This window comes from Dipodomys merriami, unplaced genomic scaffold, assembly GCF_024711535.1.
Source record: "Dipodomys merriami isolate MVZ:Mamm:240054 unplaced genomic scaffold, mDipMer1.0.p SCAF_3, whole genome shotgun sequence".
Taxonomy (NCBI): Eukaryota; Metazoa; Chordata; class Mammalia; order Rodentia; family Heteromyidae; genus Dipodomys; species Dipodomys merriami.
Window position 1 is genome coordinate 40,992,750 of NW_027204492.1, and position 12,878 is coordinate 41,005,627.

At 34.6% G+C, this 12,878-nt stretch overlaps 1 protein-coding gene across 1 annotated transcript in view; it reads right to left on the reverse strand.

The window, feature by feature from the left end:
- Il1rapl2 (interleukin 1 receptor accessory protein like 2) overlaps positions 1–12,878 on the reverse strand; it is a 1,139,514-nt gene that overhangs the window by 1,052,946 nt on the left and 73,690 nt on the right. Inside the window, exon 2 of the mRNA XM_070038998.1 lies at positions 6,509–6,610. Coding sequence (XP_069895099.1) covers positions 6,509–6,593 — 85 coding nt within the window. The 5' untranslated portion in view covers positions 6,594–6,610. The remainder of the gene's footprint in view (positions 1–6,508; positions 6,611–12,878) is intronic.

A 12,878-nucleotide genomic window follows, 5' to 3' on the forward strand; every position in this document is an offset into this window, starting at 1 on the left:
AGGGGAATGCTCACTCAACATTTAAAATCTTCAATGTAACTAACAATATAAAATCATCAAAGTAAAAATATAAATCTGACCATTCAATAGAACCAAAAAAAGCATTTAACAAAATCCACTACCCATTTATAATAAAAGCTAGGAATAAATATGAAGAGTACATATAGGTAGACATTGTATTATTCTTATAATTTTGCCATGGGCTTGAAATGTTTCAAAATTAAAAGCTGAGAAACAATTAAAATATAATTTTTTTGCCATTTGTCTTCCTATAGGAAAAATTCCTAAGTCAGAGAAACATTTTAGACTTCTTTTTCCCTTGCCTGGCTACCCTTGGCAATCTACCCTGCAGATTACTGCAAAAGACATCATTTATCACTGAAAAACTCAATCTACAACAAATCTCTAGCACTCTAACCAAGATGTGGGTGTCTCTGTAACTTAGTTTGGCTTCTCTAGCTCCATCAACTGCTTATTACTTGGCTGATGTGCTCCTCCCTAGGCACCAAAGCCCCACTCACTGAAATCCCTACCTATTCACTTACACTGGTCCCTTTACTTTGCTTCTTCTGCCATTTCTTTTTTTGTTTGTTTGTTTGTTTTTGGGTTCCGGTAGTGGGGCCTGAACTCTCGGCTTGGGCGCTGTCCCTCAGCTCTTCAGCTCAAGGCTAACGCTCTACCACTTGAGCCACAGCGCCACTTCCAGCTTTTTTCTTTTTGCTTATGTGGTGCTGAGGAATCGAACCCAGGGCCTCATGCATGCATGGCAAACGCTCTACCACTGAGCCACCTTCCCAGCCCCTTCTTCTGCCATTTCCAGCCCACTCTGGTTCTTGACTGTTAAGGCTTGCTTCCATTCCTCATCTATAAAATGTCCATGAATGACCCTGTGCTTCTCTCACTCCTCTAGTTTGTTACATAAGTTTAATATTAAATTTTCTTGTTATTCTCCATGTATTTCATATATAAAGATTTCCCAGTAAGAGTATTGCAGCTCATTAGATCTCTTAAATATCATTGTTAGGGATAAGCCAAAAAGAAAACAAATGCACTTAAGCCACACACCCAGTCCTTTTTAGTTCAGTTACTTTTTAGGTAAGGTCATGCCTTTTTTCCTGGCCCATCCTGGACCATGATCATCCTTACTTAGGCTTCCCACATAGCTGATATGTCAGACATACACCAGTAAGCCCAGCTTTTTCATTGCGATAGAAGTCTCATTTCCTTTTTCCCCAGGCTGGCCTTAAACCATAATCCTTCTCATCTCTACCTCTTGAGAAGCTACAACTATAGGTATGAGCCACCATATCCAGCCATAGATCTCTTATTTTTAAGAGATATTTAAGCTATCTTATGGAACAAAGTCCACTTGATTATAAATGTGAAATGGTTTCTCAAATTTTATTTCAGTTTTGGTTAGTGAAAATGCATATAATAACATTATTTTATTCTGCTTTTTGCTCAATACTATTTAATATTGACACTTCCATGGATGGATATTATCTAAAAACTGGTCATCTTGATAGCTATTATAGTGTTTCATTCAATTACCATCATTTTATTAATCATTCATTTATTCTAGTGTGTATCATTCATTTATCTCCATGAGATTAAGTTTTCTTGACTGAAGGAATTTTATTTTCCTTCCTCTAAAACCCACAGGCCTAGATGAATACTGCATGTACAGTAAGAATTTATAATAAGCTATGCCTATGGCCATATATAACCCAATGACTAAGAGCTCTAAAATTATGTCTCTTTCATCTGCTTCAGTAAGCATTTAATTCTTCTAGATTCAGGACACAAGTTCCTTCTGACTATTGTGGTTCACCTCTGCCTATGCCAACTTGCTCTAAACTTCCTTATATTCTGAATTTGTCTTACCACACTTCCAGTGACCTAGCCAATCTTTTCAAGACTGCTTTATCTTCCTTCAATCATAGTTTCCTCCAGAGAAGTCACCCTAATTAAAGAGATTAAAATTACCCAAGTATCAAGTTTCAGATTGGCCCATTCAACTTAAGAACAGATCATGGAAGAAGATTTTTCTCCTTGATCTTATCTCATTAGTATAAATTTCGGAAAGGAAATTTCAATTGCAACTTAACTTCTTGTCCAGTTATCTCATATTCCACTACTAAATAATAATTTTGAGACCAGGTTTAACTTCTTCCCACCAATTTAAAACATCTTATTATCTCTTTATGAAGAATTCAAAACAGAATATTTAATAGTATTTTTGTAAATTATATAACTTTATTTTACAAGAGTATTTATTCTGTTTACACGTGGAAATGGTTTGAAAGACTTTAACTGTTCCAGAAATGTTGGTTCATATAACCTCTTTTTCTGCATTTGTGATGTTCCTCTTATCTAACTGGAAATTGTAAAGGCAATACATCTTTGGTGAAACTAAACCTCTACTTACTCATCAATAAGCAGAAAACTCTATAATTTACACACCTGTAAGCCAAAGCCTTAAATAAAGCTGTTCTATTGTTACATGGAATTGAATGTCCCCATGTAAGTCAATCGAAAATACATGTCTAAGTACGCACTGTGTGCCAGCAGGTCTTCACATTCTCCTTATCTATAGGAACTCCATTTTTCTAGCTGATTCAAATATTTTAGTAGCTTTACAATTTTCCTTCCCACAGCAGGTCACATAGCTGTCATTTGCTATAGTCATCTTGTAGCCGAACTGACTGAAAGATGACTCAATTTGGGTTCAAAATTAAACATAGTTTACCATGAAATGGATGCTTTGTCATCTGATAGGGAGATCCAAGCTGGGAGATTTGAGTACCACTAATTGCATAACAGAGTTTGCATTTTGTGAAGGAGCAATAACAGAAAACAGCTTAAAATACCATTTAATATCCCAAGTAATAAACAAAAATCCATATTATAATATTGGGACACAGTTTTCAGGTTAAAAAACAGCTTAGTAGAAGATCTTGATTGGTCTCTTTTTTGAGGGCCAATAATTCCTCCAATACATTCTATTTAAAAATTACCTTTAGGCACATGTGCCCTCTACTCGATAAAAAACTAGACATTTCTACCTTTGACCTTTGTCAAGATAGAAGCCAATTTCTTACCAGAAAAAAAATGGCACCTTTAAATTAAGTAGGCTTTGTAAACATATGTAGTCTTAAACATAGAACAGGCTTTGTAAACATATGTAGTCTTAAACATAGAAAATGTAAAGACTAACAGACATGATAAGTATTCTATAAAAAAGAGAATAGACTCTTATTTGGCCAATTTGTTACAATCCTTACAATGAGCTGTCATGCATTTTGGAAGGTTTTAATGAAACCAGGCCCTAGACACAGTCTCAGATTCATCTTTGCTCTTTCCTGAGCCAAGAATCCTGGCTGGGCTTTCCACTGTCAATAGGCATCACATAGAAACATAGCCTATGTTGTCATTTCTTTTTTTTTTTTTTTTTTGTCGGTTGTGGGGCTTGAACTCTGGGCACTGTCCCTCAGCTCTTCAGCTCAAGGCAAGTATTCTACCACTTGAGCCACAGCTCCACTTCCCTATGTTGTCATTTCTATTTTTTTTTTTTTTTTTTTGCTTATGTGGTGCTGAGGAATTGAACCCAGGGCCTCGAGCATGCAAGGCAAGCGCTCTACCACTGAGCCACCTTCCCAGCCCTGTTGTCATTTCTAAACATTAAAGATCACCTGCAAAGTAGGGTGTTATTTCCAATTTATGACCAAAACAGATTTTTTAATGAATTTTTGGGACTGGGTATTGGCATATCACTTGCCTAGCATGCATGAGGCTCTGGGCCCCATTCCTAATACTGAGAGAAAAAGTATTTTCATCTGTTATTAAACATTTTCCTTGTGTTTTAAGTTCAGAGGGAAGTTTCATGCCTTGATTCTGTTTGGCATATAAGAGCAGTTCTTGACATCACTATTAACACGGAACTCAGTGAAAGGGGTCCCTGTCTACAGTGAATGGCACAGAAATTATAACTGGCTTCACATCTGGCACAAAGCAGTCATAGCTAGTTCATAAGTGGCACAATCATTCTTTATTTTTCGACTTGGGGGAAGGGAAACGAGGAAAAAAATAGAAGCTCTGAATTCTATGGGTAGTGGAGGAACCACAAAGAGAAACTATGGATGTTTGAACCCAGATATCTTTAATTAGCAAAGGGCAAAGGACCTCCCTCACAAACTATTTGAATCCAAATGTTGTACAGCAGATTCACCAAAGCATTTTAAAATATATTTAAGAAATAAAGCAACTCAAACAGCACTCATAAGTAGAATGTAAAGAAGTGTATTTTCTACATACATTTGTAATATTAACAGAAATGTAGAGCTAGAAAGGAAGATTTTGATGAGGCTGACTAAGCAGAAGTGAGAATAAAAGAACTCTTCCAAATACCTCTATTTCATCACCTATGGGCAACTTAGATGTCTTATTCATCACACACCCAATTTCATTTATGAAACTAATTTATTAACCCAATTAATTAAATAACATAAATCCCATACAGATAAGCACAAACACACACCAACTTGCCTACTCAGTAAACACCATAATGAGAAACAAGAGCATGTAAAAGCAAAAGACCAATTATGTATCCAAGCTGACATTCCAACTGCCAAGTTGTATTCCAGTATCACAACTGCAATTTCTCTGGAGGAGACGACTAAGGGAAGGGAGAAAGAACATTGACATCATTCAAATACTTTAACTTTAAGTAGAATTGTTTTTGTATAATGTTTCTTTCATGTAGCTGATTGTACTTGTACACATTCATAAATCAAAGCTAAATTCAAGTAGAATGCCACAAGTCTTACACTTAACAAGTAAAAAGTAGATCCCTGAATATTACATGTGGTTTAGTGATTACGTTCTACATATGTGTGTATACAAACATGTATACATGAGTGTGTTAGCCTCTCTCATCATGAATAAAAAGCAAACCTAACTAATAAAACAGAATACATAGATAGCACCTGGGGTTTTCTTGTTTTTTTCTTTGTTTTATTTTTGGTTTGTATTTTACATAAATTAAGCTATTATAATATTAATTATTTATTAAACCCCTGATTCTTTTTTCTACCTTTCAGACTCTGCTACATACATTATGACATAACCACATGAAGAAAATGGGATCTGGTCCAACAGGTTACATTTGCTACCAAGGCAACCCTCCAAGTGTTTTATTTCAGCAGCAATCAATCTGAACCAAGATCAAAAATGAAAATGTGACTTGAAAAGTAAGGAAGGAAAAGGCAGTCAGGAATGATAAACCAGTTCAGAGAGATGACTGGTAAAATTTTGAACACAAATACAGACTAAAGAGAGTCACAATTATACCAAAGTGATTAAAATATATGAGCATGTAAAGCAGAAAAAGCTAATACATTGGCCCTACATTTACCATTCCAGAATCCTTTAGGCTTGAGTATGACCTTGCTATTGTATGACCTGTGACCTACTTTTGTGAAAAACTTAACAATATATCATCCACAGAAGAGCACTATTTGTTAGCTATTTCAATTAGCACTATCCTTCCCCTAGAACATAAACATTAATAAACTCTAATCCTCACATAGAATTTATTGCTTCACAAAGTAAGCCTGTGCTTTATTGCCTGGAGTGTAGACAATGAAAAAATTAAGTACATTTATTTAATTATCAGAAATAACTGAATTAGAAGCCAACAGAAACTTCCAGCATCATCTTGTTTCCATATAATAATATATTCCTCATTGTCTTAGGAAATAATTATAGAACATGTCAATACTTCAAATCTTATGGATGATTTGGAATTACTGGTAGAATAGCCAAAACTGAGAGACATATGCAACTGTTATTAAACAAAAGTTCAGTTTTGATTGAGATATTTACTGGCTACAGTTAATTTCTTAGTACAATCAAGGTTGCATACCAGACCACCATATTCTAAGAATGAATATTACTTCTCAAATTATTTCTTTTCAGGCAATTAACTAATAATTTTTTTAATTTGGAGCCTTCAATCTTGGCCTTCCAGGTATTCCATAAAAATATAAGGCACTAAAGCTCACTCATATTTATTAGAAGATTTTGTATGAAAAGTCACACACTCAATTAGAAGGCAAAGTATGTGCGTATGAATATATATGTATATATATGAAAAGGTTTCCTATCTTATATATATATGTATGAAAAGGTTTCCTATCTTATTATTTGTAAATGTTTTCTCCCAGAAGCATGTATTTACTAGAAAATACAAACAACTCTAAGTAGGCCTTCAACATTTCACTGTCCATAGAGAGTACACTGGTCATTGAACTTTATCCAAATACTATTGCTTATCCAACATTTTCTCAGTGGTAGGCAAAAACTTCATTTTCCTTTTGGCTGCTTTCCAATATAACTGGTAAAAGTGCTTCTGGTTAAACATAATCCTTGTTAAAGACATAGATGCCCTCAGAATGCTCACAAAAACTACAAGTCATTGACTGAATATGAAAAGTTGCCAGTAACTTACCTGAATTTCTCTTTGACACCATCTTCAAATTTGCACTGACTGCAGAATAGAACACCACCAGGATCAAAAAATATGACAGCTTCATCCTTCACTCTTTGGCAGCTAAAAAGTTAAAAAAAAAAGGAGAGGGGAGATGAAGTTGAGCCATTTATCTTGGCCTCAGCAAAACAATTACAGGTTGAGCACTCTTATCTGAAAATCCAAAATCTGAAATCTCACCAGAGCTGTTCAAGTAGTAAAATCTATGACAATATTCTAAAATCTGAAAAACTGTAAAATATGAAAAAACTTTCCATTTCAAGCATTTCATATAAGGGATATTAATATTTCTAATTTTACTTTTCTCAAACCTCTATTGCAGAAATAATCGTAATATGACATATACTTTTGTTTTTATGCAATAGAAGAAAACATGGATGTTCACAGGTGAAAACATGTCAGGGCTCCCAGCTTAACTCTTTCAAATAGCCTCACACTGAATTCAGAGTGAAATCCAAATTCTTTAGACTTTCAGGGCCAGAAGGAAGCTCAAACCCAAAGTGCTTCTTTGATAGTACTTCACAACATTTTCTTCTTTGGCTATGCTTATTTCATTTGTCTCTGAATTGTTACAAGATCATTTCTTTTTCATGGCTTTGTACTTTGCCTTCTTCCTGAGATATTCCTTTCTACTCTTTATATAGTTTCTTTATATCCTACATACCTCAGCCTCATGAAAAGGCCTTTCCTTACTTCCTAGTCCTAATTCCCTTATCCTCTATTTCTTGTCTTCTCTTCCTCCCTCTTTCCCTCTCTTGATCCTTCTCTGCCTGCCTTCCTTCTTTCCTTTCCTGCTTTTCCTTTCATTTGGAAGGGCTTTACTCTGTAACCCAAGCTAGGCTAGAACTCAAAATCCTCCTTCCACAGATGCCTAAGGGTCAGGATTATAGGTTTGCCCTATAATGCCTGACCTCTTTGTTTATGCATAAAACTTACCAATACTTACAGTTATTCAGCTTATTTATATGAGAGGAAAATATTTTGCTCAACTTTCACAATGATGGTATATAAGTACAATGAATATTAATCAGTGTCACCTCTTTCATCATCCTCACCATTTTTAAGATTTTGTCTTAAGTGATGGCATATTTGCACCTCTTACCAAATAACCTACATGGTGGTGATCTTTCAAGAGTCATAGTGTAAGGCCACTTTCAAGAGTCATAGTGTAAGGCCACAGGGCAACATAGAGCTCATCAGAAACTCAAGGTCTATAAAAGCAAAGCCAGTTATGAGGATCAAAGTGTAGTCCTGATGAGTATGGGCAGACTACAAGAACATCCTCCAGATAATATTTAATGATCTAGAATTCTGTTTAAAGATTTCCTTTTTGAATAATTGGTTTGAACCAATAGGTGCAGAATCTTACCCCGATTATGAGTGACCATGTGATACCAAGTGCTGGAGGAGACTCTATCTTCCCAGAACTGACCTTAAATATCCACCTAATATTCTAAACTCAGGAAACCTTCCAGTATTTGGAATCTGAAGCTACCAGCTCAGGCAACCCAGTTTGTTAACTCCTCCTCAACTCATCCCACTGCCCATCAATAAACAAAGAGGTCTGTGAATGAGGAGGAAGTCACCTTTGTATAAGTAAACTAGATGTTTCCTTTTCCATCAGACATACGGGACTTGCTTTATTCCACTGCTTCAGGAATAAAGAACCCTAAGGAAAGGTAGTGTGTTGGAGAAAGCCTTATTACAAGAGGGCCAGAATTAATTCTCATCTATTCCTAATACATGCTGCATTTCTGGTTTGAAGAACAGAAGATGGATTTAGCATCTAGCAGTCCAAGTTGTCATAGATAAATAGATGATTCTTGTCAGTGGCTTTTTAACATAGGGAAAAAGAGTGCATGTAAGAGGAAAACGATATTACAGTTCCAGCTATAGGTCTCAGGGAAGATGTAATCAAAATTTGCAAAGGCTTTCTAATGCCCAGGGGAGATATTTAGGGAAGCCCTTCATCAAGCAGGCTGTTGCAGCAACTATATGTTTATACAGTCTTCATACACAGCTAGAAGGATGATTAGGACCAATTAAAGAGAAGACAAAAGTACACACAGAGTCACAGCATCTGGATTTCTCTTATTGCTCTTCCTCAGATACTCCCGTCCTAAGATAACACTAAAAGAGTCAAGGAGATACAAGGAGGAAGGAGGGAAACAAAAGCCTATCAGGAACTCTCTAAACTAGATACTACAGCCAGGTGTTTCATCCATTTGAGGAAAGAGATGATATTTGAAGCAGATAGGAGCTTGGAGTTAGTAAAGACAAAGACTGTAAAAATCTGAATGACACTCTTCCAATATCTGAAAGCAGTTAAAAAGCTATAGAATCAGACTGAAATGTTTATCATTACCCCTTTCTCCCAGTGGGAAAAAGAAAGTAAAACAGAGCAGAGTAAGTAGCAATTACTGGGAAAAAGAATACCATTTCACTTTTATACTCAGATGAATTAAACACTTAGTGATTCATTTACATTTATCCCTATGTTGTCTTTTTTTTAGTTCTTGTCCATATATTGTAAACTTCACAGGTGCAGCTACTTAGTCATACACTATTGTGCATCTTCAGCACCTAACCTTGAGCCTGCCATATAAATGATGATTAATACATTTTGAATGAATAAAAAAACAAGAGACACAAACAGATAAATAGCATTATATAAAGTGTTCATAAAATATAAATGAATGGAAGTTTACAATGTTTTTTCACACTACTTATTTTAAATAGATCATCTTTTATCTAATAGATGATCGTGCAATCCCAAGCTATGTACTATTTTCCCATGTCATGACCATTATTAGTGCCCTACACACACATTCTCTTGCCCCACCCTAAAGTTATCTGCAAACATACTTCTATGTTTCTCTACCAGACAGTATGAATATTGACCAACATAGAATGATGACCCAGATCAGAATTGCTAGACTATTAATTCATAATGGTGAATGAATAACCTTATATCTTGGTGTGTTGTAGTCAGATGGAGTGGCAACCTGCTTTGAAACATACCTTCCTTCTGTCCTAATTTTTTCATTCCATTACAGTTCTTCCTTGGATTGCTTCTGTAAAAATACTCTTCTTAGATTTGGCTTTTGTTGAGAATCCAAATCAAAGGTCAAAAAATATCATAAAGGACTCCAGACAATTCTTTGAATTCTATATACCCTATCTACCAGATTTCTAGCTCAGAAAGTTTTGTAGGATATAAATTTTGGAAAAAAAAATGTATTTTACAAAGTTTTTCTGAGCAGCATGCCCATTTTAACTCCCTTGACTTGCCTTCCTATTTAGAACTTATATCACCCTTATAGCTTTGTTAAGAGTGTTTGTTCCTTTTTTGTTAGTTGTTTTCATTTATTTCATTAAATGTATCATCTCCTCAAAATCCTAGAGCTTGGAATTATCCCCAGCATGTTCTTTGTACCATGCTGATGTCAGACTTTTTACTTAATTTTATTGTCAAGGTGATGTACATAAGGAAGTGAGTACATTTCTTGCCAAACATCACTACTCCTTCCCTCATTTTCTCCCACTTTCTCTCCCCTCCAATGTCCTTCCCCAAGGTGTAACCTTCATTTCCAACACGTTGTCTTATGTATATCACTGTTGCATTCGTTTGCCTGTTGTCTTTTGTCTCATCATTTTGTTGTTCCCCTTTCCTTCCCTAATTCAGATAAACATATATGCAATACACAGGGTACCAAAACCAAATACCATGACAAGAAGGGATAAACCATAGAGAAAAAAGAAAAACAATGAAAGAAAAAAGAAATAACATAGTACATTAAAAATAACAACCAAATTATATTTAACTTTTTGTTTTGTACTCACTCACTACCAACTCAATCACACTGGTTAGATTTTTAGGAGCCAGCTGTGTTCTCCTTAGCCCAAAACTATTCTATTTGTAATTGTACTTTCACTATTTATGCATGCATATTGATGTTTTATAGAGAATGCAATTCATTAAGCAAGAATATGACTTTCATCATTCTGATATTCTATAAATTGTGGCCAGAATGATTATTTCAGAATGCCCTTTAACTCTATTTACAGTTATTTTATGGTGATCTCCTGCTCAAATATGAACTGTTTTATAACTATGCTTTAGAAATATTAAGCACAGAAAATAACTGACCTAGAAAAGTTCCTGCTTTTTTATATAACTAACCCCACTTCTTTCTTTGTGACATAAAGTATTTAATGTCTGAATTTACCTAGAGAAATTACGTTTGGAATTGAATACATTTATAATTATTTCACATTTATCCCTCTCCTGCAAGTTAAAAATCAATAAACATTGGAAAACTGGGCATATAAACCTTTAAAAATTATTTGCCAATTTCATATCCATAGGAGACTTAATTTCAAAAGGTTTTATAAACTACAATTACTTATCATAACTTATTGAGTATTTTGTGTGGGTCAGAGTTTGTATTAAACTGCTATATGGCATCATATCCTCTCAATGCTCATATGAAATATGATTAACCTTGCTTTGCTTTTCATGGTGACTTACCATCATAACACTTTTAAATTTTGTACAAAATATTGAACTTTAGGTGTGTATACCAACAAAGGCCAATATTTTAAACATTAGTACATTATTTTTTCCCTAAAGTTAGATGCCACAGGAGTCACAAAACAAGTCTCAGATTATAAAATGTTGTTCTTTGCCTTTAAGGAGCTGTAATTGCTGAGATGTGTGCATACTAGAATGCTTAGTAAAATGCAAGACAGTGAAGAACAACCTGTATATTGTAAATGGTAAGAGAATATAAAGTAAGAAAAGTGTTTTGTAGCATGTTCAATAGGTGATTCAGATTTCCCATTAAAAGGGAAAATCTGCCAAACTGCCAATTCAAACAGTCAAAGAGAAAGGCCAGTGCAATCAATCTCCTGGCAGTGTTCATCTGCAGCAGCAGTCAGCCTGAAATATCATCATTGATCAAGGAATGTCTCAGGACTGTGACCACCAGGCTCCCAACATACGGTTCCACACATCTGTTTAAATACTAAAAGTGTCAGAAACAGCTCAAGTTATCCCCTGGAAATCTTACACTGAAATTTAAGTTTATTGCATTATAACTTTTTCCTCTTGGTGATTTTACAACCAATTTAGTGTTGTGTGAAGAAAGTGTACAGGAGCATGTATAATACCTGAGAAAATGGCAATTATGCTGCTATTCAATTATTTCAAAATTACTTTTTTCCCCAAAAGAGGTTTTTTTGGGTTTTTTTAAACAACCATGGTTGTAAATATGCAATGGTTCTTTCTCCTGAAGTTCACATACCCCAAAGAGCTTTGTGTTTACTGAATCTCCGGGTAGGTATGCAAAAATTCCCCCAAAGGCCACATGAGAAATTGCAAAGAATGAAGACACTAGGACAGTGGCTAATGAAAGCATTAGTATTCTTCTCCTTAGAGAATTAAATCCTTATATAAGTACTGCCATCTTGACTGAAGTGTTTTAAAAAATGTAATTGAACTAAATCTTTTGACAGATAATTGTAATGATGATGTTATGCTCGGATGACTTTCAAGTAGCATTTGAAAATTACCTTCTCCAATTTACTCTATTCCTCCCATAAAGTGTCAGATCAATTAAGTGTTTTGTTTTGTAATGTTTTCATATAAAAAGCTTTAGATTATAGAAATAACAAGAAGTTTAACCTGTGGATATATTTAGAAACAATTAATAAAACCAACTAAAATATTAGTTGTAGAGAGCACACAATTACATCATTTCTAACTATATTTTTTCATAAAAAATTGGAAATGTAAAAGGTTTTCTAATCATTCTATCATTAGATGGATGGATATATACAAACAGATATACACTGAAATATTGATATGTAAGTATGCATATGCATGTGATATAAATCACAGGGAAAGTTAGATAATTAACATTTATCTCAATCTCTTACATCTTCAAATTCTATGGTCATCTAAAATAAAGTGTGGTATTCATACAGAGATGGTAGCAAGATTGTATTAGATCTAGACCCTCAATCAAAAAACAATGTTAATTGTTAATGTTAATGAGACTATCTAGAAAGGAACGAAGGTTGGCTTGCAGTTAGAATCAAATTTGAAAAAGACCGTAATAGTTATTTAGTCTAATTTTCAACCAATCAAAACCTTTTTACACCATCCCTATATCTACACTGTCCTCAAGTACTCCCTATCATTTAAGAGTTACATGAGTAATTTGCCATATGGATAGCTCAAACAGCTAGAAATGGGCACCAGTGTCTCCCACCTATAACCCTAGTTACTTAGGAGGCTGAAATATGAGAATCACAGCTGTGACTCAAG